The sequence below is a fragment of the Cardiocondyla obscurior genome, linkage group LG01, assembly GCF_019399895.1.
Source record: "Cardiocondyla obscurior isolate alpha-2009 linkage group LG01, Cobs3.1, whole genome shotgun sequence".
NCBI classification, from domain to species: domain Eukaryota; kingdom Metazoa; phylum Arthropoda; class Insecta; order Hymenoptera; family Formicidae; genus Cardiocondyla; species Cardiocondyla obscurior.
This window is the reverse complement of record NC_091864.1, coordinates 3,561,208-3,589,054: the sequence shown is the minus strand read 5'-3', so window position 1 is coordinate 3,589,054 and position 27,847 is coordinate 3,561,208. Positions and strand designations below refer to the sequence as shown.

At 31.1% G+C, this 27,847-nt stretch overlaps 5 protein-coding genes across 12 annotated transcripts; 2 read left to right on the top strand and 3 right to left on the bottom strand.

Annotated features, from left to right (window-relative positions):
• The first annotated feature begins 1,100 nt into the window (after window positions 1–1,100).
• Window positions 1,101–9,702, top strand: Bgm (acyl-CoA synthetase bubblegum family member 1). 4 transcript variants are annotated; one of them, XM_070668365.1, is made up of 13 exons: window positions 1,101–1,445; window positions 5,007–5,070; window positions 6,244–6,295; window positions 6,550–6,757; window positions 7,013–7,147; window positions 7,419–7,614; window positions 7,702–7,803; window positions 7,898–8,044; window positions 8,149–8,624; window positions 8,756–8,970; window positions 9,043–9,194; window positions 9,280–9,405; window positions 9,480–9,702. In XM_070668365.1, exons 2-13 carry the CDS (start codon window positions 5,008–5,010, stop codon window positions 9,672–9,674), a joined length of 2,067 nt encoding a protein of 688 aa, XP_070524466.1. In that variant the 5' UTR covers window positions 1,101–1,445; window position 5,007; the 3' UTR covers window positions 9,675–9,702. The 4 variants fall into 4 exon arrangements, with proteins under 4 accessions (XP_070524466.1, XP_070524297.1, XP_070524379.1 ...); XM_070668196.1 differs by having other exon boundaries at window positions 5,003–5,070; XM_070668278.1 differs by lacking the exon at window positions 1,101–1,445 and adding an exon at window positions 3,164–3,370 and having other exon boundaries at window positions 5,003–5,070.
• A 565-nt stretch (window positions 9,703–10,267) lies between these two features.
• Window positions 10,268–12,465, bottom strand: Endos (endosulfine alpha). Its single transcript, XM_070671685.1, has 3 exons — window positions 11,953–12,465; window positions 11,349–11,468; window positions 10,268–11,233 (listed from the first exon to the last, which is right to left on the bottom strand). Exons 1-3 carry the CDS (start codon window positions 11,992–11,994, stop codon window positions 11,063–11,065), a joined length of 333 nt encoding a protein of 110 aa, XP_070527786.1. The 5' UTR covers window positions 11,995–12,465; the 3' UTR covers window positions 10,268–11,062.
• A 675-nt stretch (window positions 12,466–13,140) lies between these two features.
• LOC139113163 (Fanconi anemia group M protein-like) lies at window positions 13,141–18,431 on the bottom strand. 4 transcript variants are annotated; one of them, XR_011547647.1, is made up of 14 exons: window positions 17,956–18,427; window positions 17,715–17,882; window positions 17,454–17,626; window positions 17,297–17,386; window positions 16,958–17,182; window positions 16,731–16,884; window positions 16,505–16,620; window positions 16,316–16,429; window positions 16,015–16,180; window positions 15,792–15,946; window positions 15,495–15,732; window positions 13,917–15,373; window positions 13,743–13,818; window positions 13,483–13,622 (listed from the first exon to the last, which is right to left on the bottom strand). XR_011547647.1 is itself a non-coding variant. In XM_070674106.1 (13 exons), the coding sequence occupies exons 1-13, from the start codon at window positions 18,119–18,121 to the stop codon at window positions 13,386–13,388; spliced, it is 3,633 nt and encodes a 1,210-aa protein (XP_070530207.1). In that variant the 5' UTR covers window positions 18,122–18,431; the 3' UTR covers window positions 13,141–13,385. The 4 variants fall into 4 exon arrangements, 3 of the variants coding, with proteins under 3 accessions (XP_070530207.1, XP_070530215.1, XP_070530228.1); XM_070674106.1 differs by having other exon boundaries at window positions 13,141–13,622; window positions 13,743–15,373; window positions 17,956–18,431; XM_070674114.1 differs by lacking the exon at window positions 17,297–17,386 and having other exon boundaries at window positions 13,141–13,622; window positions 13,743–15,373; window positions 17,956–18,431.
• Window positions 18,432–19,613: 1,182 nt separating this feature from the next.
• LOC139107663 (ATP-binding cassette sub-family C member 4) lies at window positions 19,614–26,269 on the top strand. 2 transcript variants are annotated; one of them, XM_070665446.1, is made up of 18 exons: window positions 19,614–19,810; window positions 20,516–20,626; window positions 20,722–20,856; window positions 20,919–21,123; window positions 21,204–21,423; window positions 21,491–21,647; window positions 21,754–22,003; window positions 22,098–22,289; window positions 22,381–22,667; window positions 22,766–22,949; window positions 23,029–23,381; window positions 23,439–23,710; window positions 23,829–24,026; window positions 24,091–24,321; window positions 24,393–24,623; window positions 24,695–24,996; window positions 25,127–25,774; window positions 25,852–26,269. In XM_070665446.1, the coding sequence occupies exons 1-18, from the start codon at window positions 19,737–19,739 to the stop codon at window positions 25,882–25,884; spliced, it is 4,083 nt and encodes a 1,360-aa protein (XP_070521547.1). In that variant the 5' UTR covers window positions 19,614–19,736; the 3' UTR covers window positions 25,885–26,269. The 2 variants fall into 2 exon arrangements, with proteins under 2 accessions (XP_070521547.1, XP_070521556.1); XM_070665455.1 differs by lacking the exons at window positions 20,516–20,626; window positions 20,722–20,856 and having other exon boundaries at window positions 19,726–19,810.
• LOC139107705 (DNA replication complex GINS protein SLD5-like) lies at window positions 26,240–27,847 on the bottom strand. The gene is made up of 2 exons (XM_070665519.1): window positions 27,032–27,847; window positions 26,240–26,953 (listed from the first exon to the last, which is right to left on the bottom strand). The coding sequence occupies exon 2, from the start codon at window positions 26,949–26,951 to the stop codon at window positions 26,301–26,303; it is 651 nt and encodes a 216-aa protein (XP_070521620.1). The 5' UTR covers window positions 26,952–26,953; window positions 27,032–27,847; the 3' UTR covers window positions 26,240–26,300.

Sequence of the window (27,847 nt, the reverse complement as noted above, 5' to 3'; positions counted from 1 at the left end):
ATATGACTAGTTCAAGTGCACAAATGCTAATTACAAGGAAATAAGATCTCATTTTTATGTATGATAACATGATGCAATAATTTATGTATCGGTATGGTAATTCATACCAAGATGTAAAATAGAAGTAAGACAGTACACTAACGTATTATTAAACGTCACTTAAAACTTAATATTATAATTAAAAAATATATTTCTTCTGAATTGTCACGTTCCGTTTCTGGAGGCAGTTCTGAAATGTGTTTTCAGAATGATAAGATTGTCTATACATTTGTTTTTTTAATTAAAATTTTGAACATTTAAATGAAACCTGCTTGTAAAAAAAAATTCTACACGAGCTTAGCCAAAATAATGTCAGGGAAAAAGAACTTGACCTTTGACAAGATAATTATATCGGGTTTCTTCATCGTGATAACGTGTTCACGCATACCGCAAATTCGTCACGGGTTTGATTTACAATCGATGTAAAAAAACGCGACGCTTCTTGACGTAAACGGTATGACGTGCAAAATACTTTTTAGCAAATCAAATAACCAGAACGCAATTTTCTGAAAACATGCGGCTAACAAAAAAAATCACTATGCGAAGTAGAATATTCATATTTTAATGAAGCTTGAGATAAATATAATCGTAAAGAAGAGGAATAATACATAAATTAAAAAAATTTTTAACTGCAACCCAAATAATACCTTGTCGCGCGTTTAAAATATCCTTTCATCGCGCAATTACGTAAAAGAGTAATAAGTATACTTTATAAGCTGATGAAAATAAATTATTAAATGTTTCACGTATCCAAAAACAATAATTGAAAACTACGCGATTAATCTTACATTATGCAGTTGTCACGTAAAAATATGGTAAAATATCTGATTTCTCTTACATTTATGCCAGATCTCATTAAAATTTGAATTTTGTTTCTTAAAAATTCAAATCTTAAAAATTCTAAAGAGTTTACTTACGCTGTTTTAAGAGGCAAAAAAAAAAAAAAAAAAAATTTAATTAATAAAGAAAAATTCATGTCACTTGAACTATTAAATTTAATAACATGAAATTAAAAAACACGCCCGTTGCACGAAATTAAATTCGTGAGAATGGGAAAGTTACATTAAAAATATGTGATATTTATTCGTACAAGCCATTGTCGATTTAAATCAATAATACTGAAAACCTTTTAATAGTTTAGCTGCCATTAAACTGGTTTCGTTTAATTTTCGTCGTTTTATCTTAAATCGGCGTAAAGAGCTGAAAACCTGTTTCACATTAGAATTATACACATATCAATCGTTGAATGAAGCACGATTGGTATAGAGGTGCGCTGCGAATCGAGTTCTTGAAAAGTCAGTGTTCCAAGAGCTGTCGAACAGTTCGGAGTGATTTAACTTGTTCCAGGCCACTCGAACACGCGGGGATTGTTTGTTTAATCATAATTAAAAATCAAGGAAAATAAGGTGAGTGCCTAAACAATATTGACAAACTAGCAAAATACGTGTACGACAAATTAATTTCAATAAAATAAATCTATACAATAAAATACAAAACGAGAGATCTTTTTATTACACTCTATCTATATTATACGTAACATAAAATTGTTTTTTTTTTTTTTTTATTTTATTTTAACGTTTATGTTTCTTAAAAGATTATTTCTGTTACGTTACTAAAAAGACATAGGTAATTGCGTTGAGGAAATAAATTTTACTACTTTTTTAGTTTCTAAATGCAAAAGATATGACCGGTACGCTTAATTTGCAAATCTTGTTAAACAGCTAAAATAACTGGCATTTAACGGTTCAATCTAAATTAATATTTATCACAGATTTGTAGAGTAAATAGACCGACTAACAGTTTGCCATTGGTTTCTTCGAAACTAAATTCGAAATTATTCTTAACATTTCGAAATAACATTACGTTTATAATACTATTATGTACGTTAGTTATGTTAAGCATTTTTGTCAATTTCCCCGTTTTATTATATGGCATTACACATAAAGAAATGAGGAATATTTGTAACCTATTGCAAGAATAAACAGGAAAAACCTGATAAGTTAATTATCGATACGTACAATAAAAAGTTATTTTTTTTTAATACAGATTTAATCAGTTATTAATATTCAACACGAATTGCATTCCATATGGTTGACAGATATTATTGACGTCCACCTTGTATCACATTTTCTAACGTGTTAGACGTCAGGGAGATTTTTACGACTTTTATTTTATAACGGTTATCAATACGCAATCCGTTGAAGCAGATCGACATTCTTATAAAGATTATAGAAACTTTCCGTTCAACAATTAATCATACGCTGTGCATTTGACGCACAATAATAAAATTATATTGAATAATTTATTTTAAATTATAATATTTATTCTTTTGTTTTCAAATTAACGTTTATTATCATATTAACCTTATAAAAATTTGATTAGAAATCAAGTCACGTTGTATTTAAATTTTTAACTGCGGTATTAGCAATTTTTACTTTGTTTAAAGCGAATATGAATAAAAATAAGTATTATTTGCCTGTGTTTCTAAAGTTTAATTTTCCGTAAAATTTTCCCCAATCATTTCCCGTTTTTTTTTTTTTACAATCTTTTACATTTTATGCGCCTGTAGGTTTCTTTTTCTTTTTCGTGAGAACGTCGTATTCCTCCACATGAATGTTTTACAATGCTATAACCATCGTCATCCCAGATTGTAAGATACAGCAATTAACTTAAAGCTTTTAGTTACATTGACATGTTACGATCGATATAACTAGATGACATTATAAATTGCCATTAGCATTTCGGTTTTGTATATTGCAATCGTTATTTTCGAAAGATTTGTTAACGCTCCGATCATTCCGATGTCTCAAATGTAATCAAGATTTAAAAGTACTTTGAGCATCAGGAAAATGAGTAGACTCATTTATCAGCGACGACATAACGTTATTCTTATCAGTCTACGATTGATTTATTAAATTGTATATTCCGATTCTGTCTTCAAAAATATCCAGTTATTAAAATCAAATAAAACCCTTAAACGTTAAATATATTTTCGTATTTTATATTTTATCCAAATGCAAACAGGTTTTTTCTCTCAAACTAAAAAAAAAAAAAAAAAAAAAAAAAACTCTTGAAAGAAAATGATCATTTCTCATAACAAGTTGATAATATATGACAAATCATAACGAGTAAATACACTTTTTGCTGTCACTATCTATTAGTCGGTAAAGATTACTGTGGAGAGTAAGACTATGAAGATCAATCGGCGACATTGGACATTATTATTATCGCTTCGAAATTCGTTTATCAATATTGAGTGTAATGCTTGTCACGTGTTCAATCATCAATGAGTACATCGGTTTCATTCGTGAGATAGTACTAATATGAATAGGTAAACAAGATAATCATAGAAACATTAATTATTATGTAGCTTAACGATAGTAGCCGCGCGAGAAGGCTAATGTTTTAGAAATTAAAGTAATCAATTATTGTATTAAATGTAAGTAAAAGAAACATTTCTAAATTACGTTTGTGACCAATTGTCAAGAATTTTTGTTTCAATATTTCGGAATATTCATTTTTCCGTATCGCTGTGTGCTACAAAGTCTACAAAAATGCCTTTCAAAGTTCAATCAGTTTTAAGATATTATTGGTATCAATAATCAACAATTTTGAAATGAGTTGCTGCAACGGAAGGCATAAAAAACAGAATGCATGACAAAGTTTTGCAAGTCATAGTTCGGTATTCCTTACATAAGTAGCTTTATTCTTATCATCTGCAAAGCTGCAAAACTCAATATTAAAGCATTTGAGCGTTTCCTTCAATTTTACGTAAACCACACGCACGGAATCGCTACTCATAAAATATTTTCGAATGTAATGCTTTTTAGTTCTATAATTATTATACTTATTCTCTAGGCAGCATTATCATGCATACGTTAGATTTTCACAGTGACAGTATTATAGTCTGATGACATGCAATAATAATTAATTTTTTACTACAATAAATCTAAACTGACACATAATATTGTAAATTATATATGTTCATGCGTTGATTAACCATCATAATTTTATGACATTAATTTCATATGTTGTTTCTTTTACTTTTTTTTTTGTCCCCCTGAACTTCTTGTACCGCATGACTTGAATGAAGATAAATTATTTTATTCCTTCCTTAATCTCCATCGTATTTTTATATAAAGAAAAACACTATTTTTTTTTTAATACCGTGCGATAAAGATGTTTAGGAATAAAATTAGACGCAACCTTTGCTTGAAGCACTCGTGTCAATACATCGTTCGCAGATTTATTCTACGCTGTTTTATATTTTAAATCATGTTTTCAATTCTACATCGCTTCCCGCAGTTATATTCCGCAGTTTCCTTTTTTTTTTCTAAGCAACATGCAATTTTTTTATTCCTATCCTTTACGGGGGCGGAGGGAGGAGAAGAGGGAGGAAAGGGGGAAATTAATTATTACTTAAAGGGGCAGAATGCTCTGCTAGATATCGCATGTAGAGCTATATTGTCCTTGCGACATTGATTCTTAGTCTACCCAACGATTAAGCGCTATTTAAAAGTTTTGCGTAACATATTTTCCACACATGCTAATATGTCGTAAATATGCGTACTTTGACCGTTTGTTTATAAAAAGAAAATTGAACGATCGCATGATCGCCACTTTGTCAATAATCATGCAGTTTTGAAAACGGATTGATGTTATCAAATACAAAGGCAAACAGTTTACTATTTGCAAATTAATAAAATAAAAATTAATTTCGGAGGCGCAAAGAAATTTATTTCCTCGTGCTATTAATTTTATTTATGCTATTTATCGTTAAATAAATAGTTCTCTATATATTTTTTGCTTCAAATATTCAATCATACGTCTCGCTGACTGTTAATCGAATTAAAATAATTATTACATTATTAACAGATCCTTCAAGAAACTTACACTTTCACTTTCTGTTTGTCAAAATGTTATCAAATATTTTTGGTTTTTTCTTTAATAATTTTTATTTCAGGTAGAATGTCCGTATCTCAAGTTATACAGTCGTATGGAGTCATAAATGGTCTTACAAGAGACGATAAGGTGCGATATTTATTTAAAAGAGAAATAAGTGAAGTTACCGCTTATAAACTTTTCTTCCGCAAATAAATATTATAAATATCCGATTAATGCAACGGATTTCTTGTAATCATGCTCTCGTTATATCGTTCAATTAAAAATTTATTCTGTCATATTTTATGCGTTCATTAATTTCATCAGGCGCTGATACTGCGTAATTATTAAATAATTTCGTTAGACGTCCTATCTAAAAAAAAAAAAAAAAAAAAATGATGGCAAGAATAGAATTAATTATCCTCTCTTTTCCGCGACGCTGATTGGTTCTCTCGTTTGGCTCGCCTCGTGCCAAACGGGAGTAAATATCAATTGTCAAGGAGGAGGTTTAGAAGTTAGATTCAATTTGCAATTGGAATCTTCTGAAAAACAACGCGCGCGTATGGTTTGTTCTAATGTAAGTAAAATTTTCACTTTTTTTCCCCCATTAGATATTACTCTTAATTGTTTTGTCTTACATAATATGCAAATTAAAATATATTTTACTGCAAAAAATGTTACGACTATGAAAATTTTTCTTATATATATATACATATTTTTTTCACGTATAATTAGACTCGAAAATTCGTCATTAGAATCACGCACACCTTAATTACGTATTCAGCGAATGCAGCACATTATTGTTATATAAAACGTAAAAACACGTTTTTTTTACATATTATAATATCATAATTATTACATGCTAGAAGTATTTACAGTTTCATAATTTTTTTTTTCATATTTTTTACATTTCCGCAATGTAATTAGAATTTTAAACCAAAACTACAACCAAAGTGTCACATTACACTGATACATTACGGCAATGTATTGGTTTGATTTACGAGATTATGTAAGTTTCTTATGTCTAATTTCAATTTTATATTTTAAATAGTATGCGTGAGTTAAAAAAAAAAAATAAATAAAAAAAGTAGGCATATAGTTTGTTCAATCAACTTATTATAAAATCATAGACATATAATACAATTCTGATATTAGGTAACGCCATAAAAATTATTACATCATTAACATGAGAATTATCTGCTAGATCGTGTAAGATAACGTTAACGCTTGTAGCAAACAGCGCCGCTATTTATATGTATCTGCAAACCTTTTTTTCTGCATTTAAAATTATGAATATATAAATCGATATAAAATTTATTACAGGCAATGAATCAATCAATCAGATATGCGACTGCTAGTGAAACTGGTCTCGACGGTAATTCTATTATATATTTATAAATTTCCATTTTCAATTTCCGAACCTATTTCTCCATTTTCGCAGTCGTTAGTTACAATTATTAGTGTATTACCATTTCTTATCTTGTTTCGCATACATATTTAGAACTTTTATTCACGATAAGCATGTATTTTTTTTCTCCCCTTTTCTTTTTTATTAAGCAATAATTTTTCGCATATTTTTTTTTTTACGTAGTAATTTACGTTATGTATAAATTATTTTTATACTTTTAGGACCGGATCAGATACTTTCCACAGACAAGGACACCGCGTGTTCTCCCGACGATAGAATTCGAATAAAATTAGATAACAATGGACCGAATTCGTTCACGCCCGTATCAATTCCCGGACTTTTCACTAAAACAGCTAAGCTCTATCCTGATCACATCGCGATGGTATCGAGATCTGATGCCAATGGCAGAAGAACCACGTATACCTTCCAGTACGTATAAAACGAGTTAGATCAATATTTAATTTTCTTAATTATCGCAATAAATAATATGACGATACAGTAATAATCGACGAGATTTTTCACGTTTCTTTAGTTATGATTTCATCAAGTATAAATATCATATACGTATAGTTATTTATCCTCCGTTCTTCTCGACTTACAGATAGGTTCGATGAGTCCTAAACACATTTACCACGAAATGATTGAATCTATCTTATATAACATTTGTATTAAATTATATTATAGAGAATATGAAGCCACCGTGAGAACCGTTGCGAAAGCATTTCTGAAGTTAGGTTTGGAACGACACCATAGCGTTTGCATAATAGGATTCAACTGTCCAAAATGGTTCATTGCTGATCTCGCGGCAATATACGCTGGGTAAAATATTCAAATTATTTTGTAAGCGTTATATTATAATTTACAAGTAAGTAATTATGCAAATCACATTCTTTTCATTTTTTTTTTTTTTTTTTTTTTTTTTCTTGTACGGTTGAATCAAATCGACACTATTCGAGTTCGCAACAACTCGTATACTTCTGTAATTTTTTTACGCGCTTTATGTAATGTGCCATGTGGCGATGTAAAATTTTTAACAACGTGTACTTTTACTTCTCGATTTCTAGATAAATAGATCATCGTTCTTTTTTAGCGGACTCGCTACCGGGATTTATACGACAAATTCTCCAGAGGCATGCCAATACTGCGCCGAACACAGTCGGGCAAATATAATAATCGTCGAAGATAACAAGCAATTGCAAAAAATCTTGCAAATAAAGCACAATCTGACTCATTTAAAAGCAATTATTCAATATGACGGTGTACCATCTGAAAGTGACGTTTTAAGTGTAAATTGATTCCTGCATTAAAAATCTATCAATAGTATAATATTATTTCCATTTAGTATGATTATTATTTGTTTCTTTTTTTTTTAGTGGGAAGCTTTATTAAATATTGGTACAAAGGAATCAGAAGATAAATTATTATCTGTGATGAAGACAATAGGGATAAACGAATGTTGCATTTTAGTGTACACGGTATGTTAAATTAATTTCGCAAATAAATATCACGACGTAAGTCGTGATTAAATATATAATGTGCTACTTTCTTAATTTCGGATTATCTTTACAGTCGGGAACGGTCGGGAATCCGAAAGCTGTGATGTTAAACCACGATAATATATTGCACGACGTGAGGTCGTTGCTATTAATGATACAATTAAAAGAAAAGTCAGAAGTTGTAGTGAGCTATTTGCCGTTATCTCATGTTGCAGCACAGGTGAGATCTCACAAAGAAATTCATGCAAATTTTCATATATAAATTAAGCAAACGTCCAAGCACTCGTTACAATAGTGAAAAATTAATTTATAATATTTTTCTAGCTACTTGATATCATGGCAAACATCGTGCTAGCGACCACGGTATATTTTGCGGATCAGAATGCGTTAAAAGGCACCTTAGTGAATACGTTACTCGAGGCACAACCGACTCTTTTCTTAGGAGTGCCGAGGGTATGGGAAAAGATATACGAAAAAATGCAAGAAAAAGCGCGTAGCAACGGTGTAATAAAAACCTGGATCGCTAAATGGGCGAAAGCGCAAGGTCTTCATTATTACATGAATAAGATAAATGGCGAGGATTACAAACATTGGGGCTACGTCTTTGCCAAATGGCTTGTTTTTGATAAAGTTAAGGCAGCATTGGGTCTTAACAGATGCAAAATATTTGTTAGCGCAGCAGCCCCTATAAGTAACGACATTAAACAATACTTTATGAGTTTAGATATACCTTTATTAGAGGCGTATGGAATGTCTGAGTGCAGTGGAGCTCATACATTAATCACTCTTAAAGAATTCTGGTACATAATTTCTCCTTTAAAAATAAAGATATTTCTATTAAAAAAAAAAAAAAAAAAAAAAAATACATGTACATATAATTTACTTTTAAAAAGTATCTGGTTTATAATAATGAATATAATTTATTTGCTAGCGTGGAAGGTGTAGGAAGACCTTTACTTGGTCTGTATACAAAATTGGATAATATAAATGAACATGGAGAAGGTGAAATTTGTATGGGTGGACGACATGTATTTATGGGTTACTTAAATGCACCGGATAAAACTGCGGAAGCCAAAGACAAAAACGGCTGGCTACATAGCGGTGATCTCGGAAAGTTTGACTCGAACGGAAATTTGTTTGTAACCGGTAATAATATATTTTACATACATCGGTGCATGTTGTATCAGCGGATCTATATATTTTTTTTAACATTTACAGGTAGAATAAAAGAACTCATAATTACAAGTGGAGGAGAAAATGTAGCACCATATAATATAGAGCAAGCGATATTATCGGAATTACCACATTTAAGTAACTCTATGGTGATCGGAGATAAAAGAAAATATCTAACGGTCCTTGTCACGCTCAAGGTACTAAAAAACATATAAAATTACAAATGTAAAATGCAACCTTTAAAATGTTTCAAATATTTATGAAATGAGACTTCTATTTCAGAGTGATATGAATGAAGAAACTGGTGAGCCATTAGATACGCTGAATTCAAATGTATTAAAATGGGCAAAGTCTATTGGTAGTAGTGCCAAAACAGTCACAGAAGTTATAGGGTCTCGCGATCCAGCCGTAAGTCGTAATTATTGTTTCGCGTTAAACACGTTACATAAAATTAGTCTGCAAGTTGAATCAATCTTTTTCAGATATACGAGGAAATCGATAAGGCAATCAAAAGAGCTAACGAACAGGCTATAAGTAATGCTCAAAAAGTACAGAAATTCGAAATTCTTCCGCGTGACTTTTCGATTTCGACCGGTGAATTAGGACCTACGTTAAAGCTCAAAAAGAACGTAGTTCAGGAGAAGTATGCGGACTTGATAGAAAAGATGTACGAATAAAATCTTATATATATTTTTTGTTAAGGGACGTATATCGTTATAGAATCTTTATACCAGTTATATACCAATATCCAAGCAAATTGTCTAATATATTATATAATTCTAAGTGCACGCGGGATGTATTTATATTTGAATTTATTTCTTAATTTCGATATAATTTAAATTTAGAAAACAAATTACGTTTAGAATTTTTAAGTCTTTAGAAAGATTTGTGATATGTATATATGTATATGTATATATATGTATATATATATATGTATATAAGTTTAGTTTTGTCATATAGTATGTATGGGGGAATATAGATGTATATTATATTAAGAATTCACAATCTAAAGAAGTGCATATGTATAATAAGTAATTTATACATTTTTATCTACCGCAGAATCTTTTGTGTACGATAAATAAAATATATTTTTCTTAGATTATGTATAAAATTTTCTAATTTTGATATTAAAATAATAAAAAAAAAAAAAGAGAATTTTTGATAACGTTTTTCCGTATTAACGTTAGCATTATTTATTTTATATAATGCTATTACAACAGAAACCATGTACTTATTGTAAAGGAAAATTGAGATTAAATAAAAATATAGAAAACATTTTGTAATTATAATATATTACTAAATGTAGTTTACAATAAGCAAAACTGTAATTATGTTTAAAATTATCATGTTCATACTACAGATTTTTACAGTAAATACGGCTTCTCATAAGAAAATAGTCTTACTAACAATAAGAGCGCATCACAGCAGCTTTGGAAATGCAGATCTGTATATCTTACTCTCAATCTTATCATGCACAAATGGTTTATACTCAGATTATACAATACCAAGGTAAATTTTCTTGTTACTAAACATTTATTATTATTAATTACTTATCTCATATACTGAATATAAATTTTTACATGTGTGCCTAAAATGCATATTTATTGCTGGCTAACAATATAACCTGAATATCAGTGCAAATTTTTCATTCTCAACCTTTTACTGCAAATTAGAAATGGAATTAATTTTCCAATTAGTTTAAACGGTAAATAATTAAGAAAAATATTATGATATGTCAAGCAGACGCTTAGTTACTTTCATATGTTATAAAACTTATATAGCACTGTGGCACATATGCATTGAACACTGTTTTTAATAAAATGACAAATATTATTTTGATAATGGACACCTAAAGATCATTAAAATTATTGTTTTCTTAAAAACCCAGAAAAGAATGTTATGCATGGTACTGTAAAATATTTTGTGGAAGATCTTCATATTTTTTTTAGCATAAAACTATATAAGCCACTAATTATTCACAATTGTACCATATTACTTCAGTATCAAATATAAGACTAATTAAACAAAATATATTTTGAGATGTGACAAAATAAGCGAATAAATCTTATGATGTTGTCGATGTATTAAATTTTTGTTGGATAATTGATGTCTTTCGCTGTGGTACTGTTTCTGGTGTCGGTATAGCATCTCCTGTTGGCAGAACACCAGTTGGCTTTGGCTTAGCTGTGGACTTTTGTTTTGCCATTTGATAATCCCCAGAATCAAAATATTTTTGCTGAAAATGTTGAAATTGTTTTTAGAAACCGAGAGATTTACCAAAGTAATAAAATACACAATTGATTTTATTAAGTAATTATAATTCTACGTAATACAAATTGAATGACATTTACCCCTTTGGCTAGCCTCTTCTGCAGAAATGCAGAGTGACCACCAAACGGTCGTCCAGCTGCATTTGGAAATTTTGCTTTTAATTTTGCCTCTTCTATTTTTTCTATATCACTCGATGAAAGCTATAAAAAAATCTTCGGTAAAGCTCTCTTCATGTACATATACCACCGTGTTCGCTTGGATACAAACAGTCCCATATAAATGTAATGTTAAATATTATTTCTACTTGTACTCTTTTTTTTTTTTATTTTCTAATAAAATTCACATTAACGTAACATCCACTTTTTTTGTCACATAATCTTAATATTTACATTTAATTTATTGCATAAGTCAAACTATGCAGATTTAAAACTGCAGAAATATTCGGGCACAGTAATGCCAAGACAAAGTAATACTCCCGAAAAATTAACAAATTGTGAATTAAGTGTCGCAAAACTGTCCAAGTGACAAAATCAAACATTCTCCTTCTCTACGATGACGCTCCAGTGATTCTCACCGGAAGAACCCGCGCCGTTCCTCAGAACGTTTATTCGCGATACATGGTTAATTAATTCCATCCCTCGATTTCTACCGATCCGTCGTTTAATTAGAATACGTATGACTTACCTCTGTGGTCGGGCTCTGCTCGTTCGTCTGATCGTCGCTCATCTTCGCAGGTGTGTTTCGAAGTCTCTCGTCCGCGACCGCACGATCCTCCGACCAGTTATCTTCTGTACACTAATTTCGACACTGACGCACGTAACGTGCATAAGCTAAGTGAGCGGCGCAATAAAACGTGCAGCGTCTCTCAATCGTCGCGTTTTTTCGCGTGACGGGGTGAACGCGTGCACCAAACCGACGACAGGCGAACGAGCGGGCACAAGCGGGAACGTTCTCGTGCACGCGTACGCGGTGAAACCAGCGACGCCGTCACATCACACGCAGATGACGCGGGGGTTATATACGTTTCCGAGCGACCGTTACCAACATTCGCCGCGGCGGGTTTCCATGCGCGATTCAAAACCGTTTTTTTTTTTTCACGAGGCGCCCTCGATCAACCGTCGATTATCTTGACCGCCGGTAATTCGTGGCACAACTTTCGACACTTTGCAACAATAATTTCATATATTTTTTTTTTATCGATTCTGATTTCTCACAACATTAATATTTTCTGATACGAATTATTTGTGTTAAAAGAAAATTGGATCTTTTACCTTGTAAAATGACAGAACGAAGATGCAAAGATAATTGAGAAATAAGACAAGTTTAATGTAAGGCAACGCGTATTTTTTCGCGAGAATAGATCTGCTCGTCGCTAATTGTGCGCTCACCGTCAGAAATAGCGTTCGTGGTGCTGCGACGGCGGCTAGCGTACGTGATCTTGGCGTGGGGAGCGTCGAATCTCACACGAAGCGCGCGCGTAGATCCATTGCGTAGCACAAGTCACAGAGGACTGAAGGGAAAGGAACGCGCGCTCTACTACACCTCCCCGCACTTGGCGGCCGAGAGAGGGGGAAGTCATGTACGCTAGCCGCCGTCGCCGCAAATGTCATATCTGCCTTTAAGGGGAAGCTAAAGCCGTCGACGAATTTGCACGACGTCGATATGACAGTGACAAAAATTAGAATAGAGGGTTCGGAGATATGCTAAGAACGTATTCTATCTTTGTTATTCGCGAGGTATTTGTCCTTTTCTAATTGACAATGCCATCTACTCAAAGACGTCGCAACTAATTTTTGTACATAATTCTTGACACTTTTACCACGAAAATTAAAACTCGAAATAGGAAACACTTGAAAATGTAAAGTATACAAATGCTTTGAATATATATATTTATCAAAATTATTACATAGAATCAATAGAAAATAATTTCTAGTATAAATACCTTTGTATATCAATTCAACTATATTTTCAATAATAGATTGCCAATTAATAAATTAATACTTTGAAAAATCTAACGTTGCAGTATACTTGCAAAATATATATAAAGAAAACAAAATTATATATCTTATACAAACAAAATACATTTTGTAAATATCTCAACAATTTCAAAATAAATGTTATTCTAATATTTTGGCAAATTCTTTATCTTCATCACTCGTACCCGCAGTTATTTCTTCTTCACTTATAAAGCGATTTACAATTCTTCTTCTTTTCTTTTTAGTATGTTTCACATCCTTATCAGCACAAAGACGCTTTCGTCTATTTTCTTCCAATTCTCTTTCCATTTTATCTAATATTGAATCGCTATGACTAGATGTGTTTAAATCATCATCTTCGACAACGCAAAATGAATCCTAAAAATACACATAAAATATTTTGTTAATTTATTGTATATACAAAAACTAGATTGATAATTCAATTTCAATTAAGATACACAGATAGATAGAGTATGTAAAATCCAATTATATACGTACATAAAGATACGAGTTTTGATCTTGTGACGAGACCTGCGAGCAGATCTCTATATTAGAATCAGGTGATTGCTGTTTTCTGAAATGAAAGGCGCCCGGTTTTATTACCGGACTTTTAGTAGTTTGTAAATAATGTGCGTGTATGTCTCGATCATGCGGGATTTCTATATAACTTACAAAATCCGCAATATCCTCATCATTAGTATCAACGAATTCGTCTGAACTGGCGTCAGAATCTGCTACCGCTTCATCGTCTATAAACTGATTTTTCACATTTTCTTTACATTTGTTTTTACGTGTGGTGTTTCGAGCATTTTTATCTTTCAATGACAAGATCCATTTCGAATTTTTATTATTCTTCGGCGATATGCTACATGGTTTTAAACTTTTAATTAAATCATCAAACGGATAGTTTTCAACTTTTGATTTTGTTGACGTACTAGGCACGCATCTAATATCTTTTTCCGAACTATTTTCTGTAATCACATCTTCATCGGAATCGTCTAGAAAGTTAAAATTTTGTTTAGGAGTACATGTTTTAACAACAGAATCACAATGAATATTTGACAATGTGATGTTATCCGTTCTGGAACTTGTCTCACTTTTTCCAACTTGAACTTTACTTTTTTTATAGACTAAATTCCAGCCAACACTATAATCAATCGATTCCTCATTATCTGCTCTTTTTAACGATTTTTTTTTTACTCGAGCTATTTCGCCAATGGCTTGAGTTCTAGATAACAAACTTTCTTCAGCATTGGAATTATATAACAATTTATTTTTATTTGTTTGATCCTTAAATTCATTTATATCATCGTCACTGTTAAAATCACAATCTCGTATTTTATCTATGGAACTTGTGAGTTTATTAATTTCAGGTTTCGCAAATTTCTCTAATGCTGACAAATTTTGATTAGTTCTAGCTGCACAATCGTCATTAGGAAAAGTATCAATAACATTAATATTATGTGTCACATTAACTTCTTCTATATTTCTAGTAAAACTATTTAATAAATTTGGAGATTCTGTATTTCGTAACGCAGTATCATTTTTATCTTCAAAATCAGTTTCAATTGAACTGTATGATTCATTCCATATGGTCTCAAACAGAGTACGTTCTAAGTTTTTTAGTGAGTTAGTTGATAATTCAGCTTTTGTACAAGTTATAATTTCATTATCCTTTTTCATGTCAGATGTAGAAGCTTTATGTGTGTTAATATCTTTTATATTCGTAACTTGTTGGTTCAAATACGAAATACTTATTTTATTTGAATCGGAATTTTTATCAAGTATATCTTTGAACCTTATTTCATCATTATTAAAATTTTTTTCATCTTGTACAGTGTACGAAAATTTATTAATATCATGATTAATATAATTATTAGCATTGTAAATAAAGTTATTTTCACTTTCCTCTGACTTTTTTACTGCACATAATGTTAAAAATTCGATCCCCGCGTTATCATCAGTTAACAGTTTAACTTTATTAGGATTTATCGTGTTATGTTTCCTATTGTTTTGCGTTGTTAACTGAATAATATTACATGCATTGCCTTCATTCTGTTCGTTACATTTGTTATCAGAAAGCAAATTAATCATCGTCGGTTGATCTGTATTTACTTCTTTAGATAAATCTGAAACAGATATATATCTCTTTTAAAATATATAAAATGAATAAAATTTGTTAATTTGACAAGTATAACGTAGCTAATAAGAAAAGGTTAACTAAAAAATTGAATTGTACGCAAAACTTACTTTCTTTCTGTTTCATATTAGACGTTTCATTCTTTTCGTTAACATTTTTTCTCTTTTCTTTATTTTTTTTAATACTTGGTGTTTTTGGTAATACTGTAATATGTATCTTATGACATTCCGGAGTAAATTCGTTCGGTATCATTCTAGGGTTATTATCATATAAAGAGAATGATATATTGCTCGTATTTAATATTTTATTATTCAAAGAATCCCTTTTGGAAAGAGTAGATTTCAAATTCTGCAAAGTATAAAATTAAATAATGTGCACATGTAAAAAATTATACATTTTTTAGTTACCTCATGTTCTTTCTCATCCGTAACAAGAGTAATTATGTGGCCATCTCGTTTGCGTCTTGTTCTGTCCATTCTTTGAACTAATCTTATCAGAGAATCCTGGGATACATCGAAACATATTATCAAATCTACTTCTCCTACGTCCAACCCTTCTTCACCTATATCGTACATTATCGAAGAATTAATACACCCGAACAAACATATCTCACGTACTAATCTCACATACCTATACTTGTTGAAATCAACACATTCACGCGATTACTTCGGAAATCTTCTAACGCTTTCAATTGTTGTTTCTGCTTCTGGCCAGCTTGACCAATAAACATCTGTGGTCTAATTGTCGGTTTCGATTGCAAGAGCAAAATATAAACCTCATTGACTATGTCTCTATACTGAATTCACGAAGTAACATATTAAACTTTTAAAATACAAATTAAGGACATTTTTGTAATAATTTTTAAAAATGTATAATATATAAAGTACGTATCAGACGAGAGTCTGTAAAAAAAAACAAAAAAAACACAAACTTCGACGAAAACTATAGCTCTCGTATCCTTTTGATCGTTATTATTAAAGTGACGTTCAAGTAACTCCTTTAGTTTGTGAAATTTGTTATGTCCAAAAACAATATTCTTTGGCATCTGGAAAAAAAAGTTATATATATATATATGTATAGTATAATTTTTTCATTTTTCTATAAAAATAAATTTGCAAACCTCATCTACAAGTCCATTAGGAAATAATTTTGGAAAAGGCCCAAGATAAACTTCAATATCACATAGTAAATCTCGTAACTGATATTCACTACTTATCCCATATTTATCGGAATGAGCTAAATATAAAATTTTTTTCTTTAACACAAATGTAATGAAATGTCTCTAGATAAATTCAAAGATCTTTCATAAAAAATTAAATGTAGCTTATAAATTATAAGTGACGTACTTTTATAGAAACTCCAGAAAGCACGCAATCCATGCCTGATCATAAGTTCATAAGCATGATACATAGTAAATAATATACTTAAAGTCTTCATAACTTGTGGATAATTTCTAGATTTATTCGTTTTAATCTCAAATTTTTTCAACAAACAAAATATCTGAAAAATTCAGTGAACATTTAAAATCATATATCAATAAATTATTACATATTAATAACTAGAGTTTAATTACCCTTTCTTTAGATATTTTTGCAGTATGATCTTGCAATATATTACATTGTATAAGAAATTTAACGTGACGATCCATGATAGTAATATATTTTTCTTTAAATTGAGCTAATTCGTTGCTAAGAGGTACCAAAATAATATCTACTTTCCTCTTATTAACATACGGCATTATATTCATTAAATTTTCATCTCTCAATTCTAAGTTGGAAATGTTTAAATTCCGTATCACCTGCAAGTAACAAAGTCTTTATTAACATATGTTAAAATATCTGCTTTTTAAAAGTAATAAATATATAGAAATGGATGTAATTAAATTTTTGTACATGGTGTTGAGTTTACTTACTTCTTGAACATTGTTTATTTTATTTACAAGTGTAGCAGAAAGAGCTAATATTCGTAAATATTGATTTTGTTTGGACAATATCCTAATACACTAAAAGTTCTAAATTTCATTAATTTGTCACAACACATGAAAGTAGATATTTCTTAAGCTTTTTTACCTTACAATATATATGCTTGTCCAAAGCCCTGTGAGCTTCGTCTATAACAACACACTTGATCAAATGACTTTGTATAGTTGTTCTTTCAAGATCATTATAAAATATATGAGGAGTGGTAAATATTATTCTCTTCTTGAGCCATGCTATCTCACGATTCTTTGGAGTCACAGCACCTATAAATTAAACAATATATTTTTACGACATATATTTAAAAAGTATATATTTGGTATATATGAATTTATTATTAAACTTATGCCAAACCTGTTAATTCTACCATATCAGCACTTGGAATCCCCATTACTTTGTAGCAAGCATCAATCTGCTGTGCAATCAAAGGCTTTGTTGGTGCCACAAATATTATTTTTCCAAATGGATACCACCTCCAGAAATTGTACATTACAACAGCGGCTATAAAAGTCTTTCCTAAACCTGTTGTAAAATTAAAAATAAAAATACCGTTGTATTTGACCGGTTATACACGACGATAATATAGCTTTCTTACCCGTAGGTAAACAAATCAAAGTGTTGTGATATAAAGCGGATTTAACTATGTTATATTGATATTCGCGGACTGGAAAATTGTCTGGATATATCCAGGTGTTTCCAGTCGAGAAATCAAACCCTTTCGTCTCAAGATAATTTGAAATTCGAGCATGTTGCGATTCCATTTTCGTAGTCTCATCAGATTTACACGCTCCATAAATAGACCCAATAAATCGACAATAATCACTTTTCAACTGCGTAGTCACAAACACGGACAGAATAGGCGGGATAAGCACGCAAAAACCTAACGCACTGTAAGTAGCACCTCCTGGATTAGTTGTCGTAGGCTCGTAGGCCGACGTAAACTACGACTCGTAGCTGCCTCGGTGTAAAAAAGACGGAACATATATATATCTGTCCTCTTCTGCAAGCCGAGCGAGGCGCGCTCACCAACAGGACGCCGGCGTGTGTGCGTGGTCTCCCACTCCAGCAACATCGATGTTGCTCGGAGTTAAAAATCCCATCACTGGGGACAGACAGTGTATAACTCTGTTTTTTTCCTTTATTCGACGGCAAGCGAAGCGCTGGCTTCACACGGACGAGCCTCTGCATGTGTACGCGTGGAAGCCGCGATTCCGAGTTGAGCTCTATGGCGGTGATATTTCCTGATATCTTCGGCGACTTTTCGAAAGTGTCGAAAAACGTGTTACTCCAATTCTTTCATTTGATTTTCTTATCTAATCGCACTTAAGAAAAAAAAGAATATGAGATAAGTTAATTACAACATCAAGGTTCGTAATTCGACGGCCTAAAGCAGCTTAAACGTTTATGTCGTTTCATACTATAGTAAAATAATTTAATATTTACACGGTATTAACGATATAATATTAATCAAAATTACACGAACATTAAACTATTAATTTTTTAAAAATAATAATAAATTTTGTGGATTATCGAATCAAAATTAACAAAATTAATTAATATTTATTTATGTATATATTAATAGTTTTCATAAATCCATTAATAAAATTATTACATTATACTCGTGTTTGTTGTAATTGTTAATTTATTTTTTTTTTAAAGAGATTAAAATCAAGACATAAAATTATTTTCCTGACAGCGTAATTAAAACATCTCGATACACCTTTTAGATATCGTAATATTGTTTAGATACATATTTCAATATTCCTTTTGTTAAATATAAACATTATTATCACTTGAGTAAACTTTACGTGATTAAACTTCTTTATTTATTCAGCTAATTTATCGAATGTATTGCATTCGAATCTTGCACACATACTATAATAGCTATATATATATATATATATATTGATGTAAATACAGCTATAAATGAGTTTACTTATATAAGAACTTGTAAGCTTAATTTCTATCTATATTTCTATCATATAAATGATTTTGCGACTTTATATCGGTCATCAGCTAATTCAATCTAATTTAATCAATGAGCCTATTTCTATAATAGTCATAAGTGGTCTATTATCGTAATGAGTATTTGAATACAAACACGACATATATATTGTGTGTGTATACATATATATATGTAAAATATATATGTATCATACATATATATTCATACATATATGCGTGTGTGTGTGTGTATATGTGAAAGCATCATATAAACCACAGCACGTGTTACTCGCGAGGCACTAGGCAGTTGAGATTGGGATTGTTGGGAATGATGATGGACGTTGGTTGGTAGTAGACACAGTAAACTTTGTGACTCAATTGATACGTTATTCGAGACACGATTATTACTTAATTTCACATAAATCTCGAAGCATGGAGGCCACCAGGAAAATTGACAATCCAAATCCACGAGCAACTGCCAATCCGATAAGTAAATTATTCTTTTGGTGAGTCACATGTCTCAGCTCGATCGAGATATCTAGTTTGCCCTTTGATAATTATTCTTGAACCGGCTATATTAGTTCAGAGTTTACTTTTTATTCTTCCTGCATGTGTGTGAAAGAAAAAAAATGCTTTTAACTGTATATATAATTAATAATCCACATATGCCAAGTGACTGGCAAATATTCACATTTGATTTTTTTTTTTTATTGACGGTTAGAATAAATAATAATCGTGATTGCAATAAAGATTGGCATGCTTTTGATATTCATAATTTTACAGCATTATTGCATTAAAAATTTGCTGATTAAATTTCACGTTAATAATAGATTATAGGATATAGAACATAGATATTAGATAATAAGAAAGCGATAAGTACTTATAAAAATTGTAACAGCAGTAATAGATATTAAATCTAGCTGTTAATTAATTATAAGATGTTTTTTGATCTGATAATAAATTATGTTTTACTCTTTGTTTAATTCAGTTAAAAATTGCTAACTGATAACACACTTTGCAAATTTACATGTCTCGCAATTATCTCACTTATATCACTTAGAAATTTACTTAGAAATCAGTTTGACTTATGCAAGTGTGACATTCTAGATATATGTTATTTTGATATAAATACATGCCTACATTTAAACTTACAGTAAATTTTTATATGTAATATATTAATTTTATTTTTAATTATTTCTTATTATATTTAGGTGGTTGACAAGAATATTTTGGTACAACAAAAACCATGACTTGGAAATGAAAGATGTGTACAATACTATGCCAATTGATAACAGTGAATTTTTAGGAAACAAATTAGAAGAGTAAATAATTTTAATCTTATGATTATTTATTAATTAAAAAATATACTAATGATTAATTTAGAATTAATTAATAAGTAATGTTTTTAATATTTCAGGAATTGGAAAAATGAAATACACGCAGCCAAAACAGGTGGAAGAAAACCAAAGTTTTTCACAGCTTTAAAGAAGACTTTTATATGGTCCTTTTTTTATTATGGAGGATGGGTTTTCTTTTTCTCTACAGTTTTGAGGTAAATATTCATAATTTTTATCACAGTGTGATAACTGGGGCTCTTAAAAATACATTTTGCAGAATCTTGGAAATATATATTTTTGGCCTGCTTATTTGGCACTTTGATCCAAGAGCAGTATCTACTCAGGAAGAAGCTTATCTCTATGCATCCGGTTTAATTTTACTAACAATATTGTCAACTATAATCTATCATCACTCGAATCTAGGTTTAATGGAAATTGGAATGCGAGTGAGAATAGCAAGCTCCTCTTTAATGTATAGAAAGGTATTTGTTAGCATTAAAAATATTTTGCACATTACTTCAAGAATCTGTTAGATATCTTGATTAATTTTTTTTTTTTTTAGATATTGCGTTTATCTAGTTCTTCTACTACCACTTCGGGACAAATTATTAATTTGTTGTCAAACGATATGTCAAAATTTGAACAACTGTTTGTAGCGTTACATTATATTTGGATTTTGCCTATACAAGGAATCATCATTTCATTTCTGATATGGCGAAGTGTCGGCATCGCTTCGTTGGCCGGTGTAATTCTTTTAATAGTTCAAACTATTCCTCTTCAAGGTAACGTATAGTTGTCACAAAAAAATACACGTTAACGGTTTAATTACTAATTTAACATATTTTACAGGCTACATAAGTAAATGGATTTCGAAATTGCGCTTAAAAATCGCAGTGAGAACCGACGAAAGAGTTCGCTTAATGTCCGAAATAATAAAGGGCATACAAGTTATTAAAATGTATACTTGGGAGAAACCATTTGAGGGATTAGTTAATCGCGCAAGAAAGTTTGTATTGATTTCGTTGTTTATTAAACTTTTTATATTTTTTTTAATTAAAATTAAATTAGAATAAAACAAAAATTTTATCTAATGAATCTATTTTTTAATCTAGGTACGAAATCGATGTTCTCACGTTAATGTCATATCTAAGAGGATTTACCTTTGCCACATTTGTGTTTACGGAAAGAACTACATTATTTTTTACAATTATGGCCTATGTACTTTACGGGCATTCCATATCTGCTGATAAAGTATTTTCAATAGCACGATATTTTAATATTCTTCAACTTACTATGGCGATATTGTATCCTATTGCTGTAGCAAGTGCCGCTGAAGCAGCGGTTTCTGTAAAAAGAATCGAGGTAAAATTAACTTACTAATCTAAAAATGCTTAACTCTAAAATTAAAAAAAATTAGTGATATAATAGTCAATAATTAATTCGTATGTTTCAATAGAATTTTCTATTATTGAATGAGAATGTTCCATTGGCACAATCTAAATTATCTGTTAATGGAACAAGTATTTTAATGAGAAACGTTAATGCTTCATGGACAACCACTGCAATTGTAAACACGTTACATAATATCAACGTTCAATTTAAAGAGAAGAAACTTTACGCTATCGTTGGTCCTGTAGGCGCAGGAAAGGTACCGCAGCTGTATTAAATGCTTCACAATATTTTATATTAAAAGAGAAAGTTAATATATATTTTTAAATCTATTTATGTTTAATTTTCAGAGTTCTTTTTTGCAAGCGATTTTAGGTGAATTAAAATCGTCACAAGGTCAAATACACGTAAATGGTAAAATATCGTACGCTAGTCAAGAACCTTGGTTATTTGGAGGCACAGTGCAAAATAACATTTTATTTGGCCAACCTTATGATAAAAATAAATATCGAAATATTGTAAATGTGTGCGCTCTTGCGAAAGATTTTGAACAATTACCGTACGGCGATAAAACTTTAGTCGGTGATAGAGGTACAGTACTTAGTGGTGGACAGCGTGCAAGAATTAATCTTGCGAGGTAAATTTTTGAACCAATCAAATTTTTTATGCATTCACATTATTGTTTTACAAAAGTTCTCCCGTCTTAAATGTCTTAATATAATTTACTGTTTACAGAGCTGTTTATAGAGACGCTGATATATATCTATTTGATGATCCATTATCAGCTGTTGACACTCATGTTGGCAGACATTTGTTTAACGAATGCATTAATAATTATTTGCAAAATAAAACGAGAATTCTTGTGACTCATCAATTGCAGTACTTGAAACAATGCGACTATATTATTATTCTTAATAATGTATGTAAATGTATTATAAAAATTGTATATAGTTTATACCCAATTATATTAATTTTTAATATTAATTTTTTTTTTTAAGGGTCAAATTGATGAAGAAGGCACGTTTGTGGCTCTTCAAGAAAAACGTGTGACCTTTTTGGAAATATTAAAAAGAGACGAAGAATTTAACGAAAAGACCAAAGAATCATTAGAAATTGATACAAGTCTTACATCTGCTATAAAAATTAAGAACGATAATAGTATTGATGAAGAATCGGAAGAAGCCGAGCCTGAAGAAACAGAAGAGCTTTTGGCCAAGGGAAGTTTACCGAAATCGCTTTATTGGAAATATTTTCACAGCGGTAGTTCAATCATCATGCTTATTAGTTTCTTATTTTGCATGATTGTGGGACAAATCGGAAGTAATGGTTGCGACTATTGGGTTGGTTATTGGTAAGTCTCTACGAGAAAGAATATTTTTTTCCAAATGTAATAAACGTTATAATGCAGGTCGAGACAGGAAGAATTACGTATCAAAACCATACGCGAACAACAATATGATGGAGTGAATAATAATTTTACAATGAATAATTTTACAATGAATAATATTACAATGAATAATCTTACAATGCAATCCTCTTTAATGCAAAGATCTGTTAGACAAATAGAAAATACATCAGAGAGTAATGACGATTATACTGACCTTATAACGACAGATCGTTATATGGAAGATGTATTTAATGATACTTTATCGTCACTAAATTTTACTCTTGACAAAGACAGTTAGTATATTCTATTTTTTATAAATGTACTTAATGCTGCACAATTATATTGTGTATATTTTACTATTTTATTTAAGTATCAAAATCAGATTCGACCAAAATTAGATAAAAATTATAGATGACGATGTATACTATCTTGGCACGGATACAGCTTTATGGATTTATGGAGGTTTTATCATCATAAGCATTTTAGGAACAACAATGCGAAATTTAATCTTCTTTAAGATATGCATGAATGCCGGCAAGACTTTACATAATTTTATGTTCTCATGTGTACTTAAAGCGCCGATGTCATTCTTTGATAACAACCCATCCGGTGAGTGACTTGTAATTATTGATTTAACAAGACGCAAATAAATAAAAATGCAACTTTTTTTTAGGTCGAATTTTAAATCGTTTCTCGAAAGATATTGGCGCAGTGGACGAAATATTGCCTATTATCATGACACTGTCCATTCAAACTTTCGCAGTAATGATTGGGATTTTAGTACAAGTACTTATTATCAACTGGTGGATGATTTTTGCTGTAATCGTTATATTTTTCTTGTATGGCGTGATAAGAAGACTTTATCTTCCAGTGGCACAAACTATAAAGCGATTAGAAGGAATTGGTAAGTTAATCTTTTTTGAACAGTTTTCAGCTACTTTTATATTAAAAATCAACGTTTATTTAAACTTTCAGCGAAAAGCCCTGTTTTCTCGCATGTAAACTCTACATTAACGGGTCTAACGACGATACGCTCTTCCGGTGTCCAAGAGATGATTCGTAAACAATTTGATGACCATCAAGATTTACATACTGGCACTTATTCATTAATTATGACAACTGGGACATGGTTTGGTTTTGCGTTGGATCTGGTATCTATCGGATTTATTATCATCGTTACGTATAGCTTTATCGCGTTGGATGACGGTAATTTTTTTACAACTAATTATGTTACATACATAATAGTGAAATGTCTACAGATCTTTTCTTTTTATCAGGAAACACTTTTGCCGGGAATGTCGGGTTAGCAATCTCACAAGCGCTTATTTTGTGCAATATGGTACAGTACGGAATGCGTCAAGCCGCCGACACGGTCACACAAATGACGAGCGTAGAGAGAATAATGCAATTTACTGAGCTCGAAAAAGAGGGCCCGTTCGAAAGTAGTCCCACCGATAAACCGTCCACCAAGTGGCCTTCTAAGGGAATAATTAAATTTGATCAAGTTTATCTTCGATATGCCGAATCTGAACCACCTGTTCTCAAATCTATAAGTTTCGCTATTGAATCTGGCATGAAAGTAATTACCATTACGTTTATTAAGTATATTTCAAACCATTCTAATAATAGTATAAATAATTTTATTATTATCTGAGATAATTACAATTAAATTTTAATTTATTCTATGTACATTCTATGTAATTTTTCAGATTGGAATCGTAGGTCGTACTGGGGCCGGAAAGTCGTCCTTGATTGCTGCCTTGTTTCATATGACGAAATTTGACGGCACTATCTATGTTGATGACGTTGACACGAAAAAAATCGGACTTTACGATTTAAGGAATAAAATTTCCATAATACCGCAAGAACCGATGTTATTCTCGGCTACGCTTCGAGATAATCTCGATCCTTTTCACAAGTTTGACGATGCTGATCTCTGGAGCGCCTTGGAGGAAGTAAATTTAAAACCCGCAGTAAATTCTTTAAACCATTGCATCGAGCAAGACGGCAGTAATTTTAGCATCGGACAGCGACAGTTGATCTGTCTGGCGCGCGCGATTTTACAAAACAATAAAATATTGGTGCTCGACGAAGCTACTGCCAATGTGGACCCTACGACGGACGCGTTCATACAAGATACAATCCGAAAGAAATTTGAGAACTGTACGGTATTAACAATAGCGCACAGGTTGAACACGATAATAGATAGCGATAAAGTATTGGTAATGGAACAAGGACAAGTGTTGGAATTCGATCATTCACACATTTTATTACAAAATGAACAAGGTCACTTTACTAGTATGGTGCAAGAAACTGGGAGAGCTATGACTGAACAACTTCGACAATCTGCTAAAGAGGTAAATCTACCGTTATATTTTTTATTGATAGATAGAAAGTAAAAAAAAATAATAATAATTAATTATTTTGATCACAGGCTTATGAGCAACGTCAGCAGGTATCAGCATGATTTTTTAAAGTATGCTATACAATCTCTGCGTTAACAAATAAGAAACTTTATTCATCTTGCCCCCCCCCCCCCTTTTTTTTATTTAATTTTAGTTTAACATTTTTATCATTTATATTTTCAGTGATAGATTTTTGTACTTACAGCACTTACTTATTTTTAATTTACAGTTAGTTACAATTAAACTTTTATTACAATGTTACATTTTTTTAAGAAACAGAGAAAATTATATCTTAATTGCCGATACTTAAATAATAATAACCTTTTGTAATGTATACTATGATAAAGTTGAAAGAAATTGAGGGTATTTTTTTAATTAAAAACTTTATATATGTTATATAAATAAAGATATACACCATTCTTAAAAAAAAAAAAAAAATATATATAATCCCTATCTTTATTCTCTTGTCTTAGAAGTATCAAATCAACTGTACTACGCCAGATTTTACCAAGTGTGCCACTGCACTGTATTGAATAATATGCTGTGAACCTTCTTCGAAATCTACTTCCTCATTGAGTGTACCAGGTAGAACAACTCCAGTGATCCTCTGATTAGCGCGCAAAAACACATGTGCCTGTAAATTGGGCTTAACCGTTAATCTGTTGACCTCAAATCGTTGAAAATTGAGCGGCATGTGCTGCAATGCCACTGTTTTGAAAAGCTTTTCCAGATTGGCTAGATACTCCTTAGCAAAGCGCAACTCGCCCGGCGTGAGATAGGCTTCCTCTGGGCTCCTGCTGGCCTCTTCCGATAAGATATGGATCGTATATAGTTCGATCTTCTCCAGGCGTGCTCGCAGATAACTGCTAATCATGTACTTTATACGATCGAGCTCCATCCTGTGGACTAGAGCTCGCAGATCACTTTTGTCTAACCTCTTAACGTTCTCCTCCATGTGCGCGATCTGCTGCAGCATACAATCTACCAGTTCGGAATGATGCGGCAGAATTTCCGGCGCGAATCTCTCGTTCATCCAGGCATTTTCGATCTCCTGGAGCACTTCCTGAGCCGTCAGCTCTCCCGCTCCGTCTTCATAATTCACCAGGCTGTCTTCGAGGTTCTCTTCCATAGCTGTCAGTTGATAACCATTTGAAATATTTATTATATAAGAAAGATACGTACGTTTTATTTCGCTTTCATCATACATACTTGTGTCGATTTTCTTTCAGGATATCTATTGTCAACACAAACCATCACGATGCTACCTTCGATCCATTGCGTACAACGTGAAAGATGCAACTAACCGCTACAACTTTGAATAGTTTGAATGTTGAACCATATGGTTCAATATGTATATTGCTCACATATATATTGCACATATGATCATCTCGAAGTTCTTACTCTCGATTTATTATCGATTGCGTTCGAATTTAGCCGTGTAATCTTTTTCAAATTTAGTATAGTTTCGTAAACATTATTTAATTTTTATATTTAAAAAATTATTTTACAATTATATGTTAATTAATTAAATTTATATATTAATACGTGTAAAATGTGTTACAAATAAGTTTATAAAAATGTATTTAAAAGTAAAATTGTGAATTTAACTTACGTACGTTTCTATTTTAAAAAGTTTATCTTAAATTTATCAGAAAATCATAAAAGTAATATACAATTAACAGAAATATAACAATTATTACTCATTAGAATTATTAAAATATAGTTAAAATAATCGGATTCTTTGACAATTAAATACATTTCTTAAGATTACCAAGTACGGAATCGTTAATTGATTTTGGTCAATCTATACTATTGAACAATCTTTTACATTCTATTCTTGTTGCCTCTCTTGTTACCTCGTAAGGTTTCTGTGTGCGACACTCAAGGCGCTCCCAAGGTATTCCCAAATCCTATGTAATCTAATAGAGAACTTCTTAAGGCTGTTTGGCGACTTAGAAAGATGTTACATATAATCGTAAACACGTAGCGATACATATTTAAGCGTGGTTCGTCATCGCGGCAATT

Bases quoted from the DNA above. Each gene is read 5' to 3' on its own strand.
- Bgm (XM_070668365.1), top strand. From the start codon at position 5,008: ATGTCCGTATCTCAAGTTATACAGTCGTATGGAGTCATAAATGGTCTT. The intron at 7,615-7,701 runs GTAAATTGATTC...TTTTTTTTTTAG, and splicing joins CTGAAAGTGACGTTTTAAGT to TGGGAAGCTTTATTAAATAT. The intron at 8,625-8,755 runs GTACATAATTTC...TTTATTTGCTAG, and splicing joins ATCACTCTTAAAGAATTCTG to CGTGGAAGGTGTAGGAAGAC.
- Endos (XM_070671685.1), bottom strand. From the start codon at position 11,994: ATGAGCGACGATCAGACGAACGAGCAGAGCCCGACCACAGAG. The intron at 11,469-11,952 runs GTAAGTCATACG...ATTTTTTTATAG, and splicing joins AGCAGAGCCCGACCACAGAG to CTTTCATCGAGTGATATAGA. The intron at 11,234-11,348 runs GTAAATGTCATT...CAACATTTTCAG, and splicing joins AGAAGAGGCTAGCCAAAGGG to CAAAAATATTTTGATTCTGG.
- LOC139113163 (XM_070674106.1), bottom strand. From the start codon at position 18,121: ATGGAATCGCAACATGCTCGAATTTCAAATTATCTTGAGACGAAAGGG. The intron at 16,181-16,315 runs GTTTGTGTTTTT...TCGTGAATTCAG, and splicing joins GAGCTATAGTTTTCGTCGAA to TATAGAGACATAGTCAATGA. The intron at 15,374-15,494 runs GTAAGTTTTGCG...TATCTGTTTCAG, and splicing joins TAATATGAAACAGAAAGAAA to ATTTATCTAAAGAAGTAAAT.
- LOC139107663 (XM_070665446.1), top strand. From the start codon at position 19,737: ATGGAGGCCACCAGGAAAATTGACAATCCAAATCCACGAGCAACTGCC. The intron at 24,027-24,090 runs GTGAGTGACTTG...ACTTTTTTTTAG, and splicing joins CTTTGATAACAACCCATCCG to GTCGAATTTTAAATCGTTTC. The intron at 24,322-24,392 runs GTAAGTTAATCT...TTAAACTTTCAG, and splicing joins AAAGCGATTAGAAGGAATTG to CGAAAAGCCCTGTTTTCTCG.
- LOC139107705 (XM_070665519.1), bottom strand. From the start codon at position 26,951: ATGGAAGAGAACCTCGAAGACAGCCTGGTGAATTATGAAGACGGAGCG.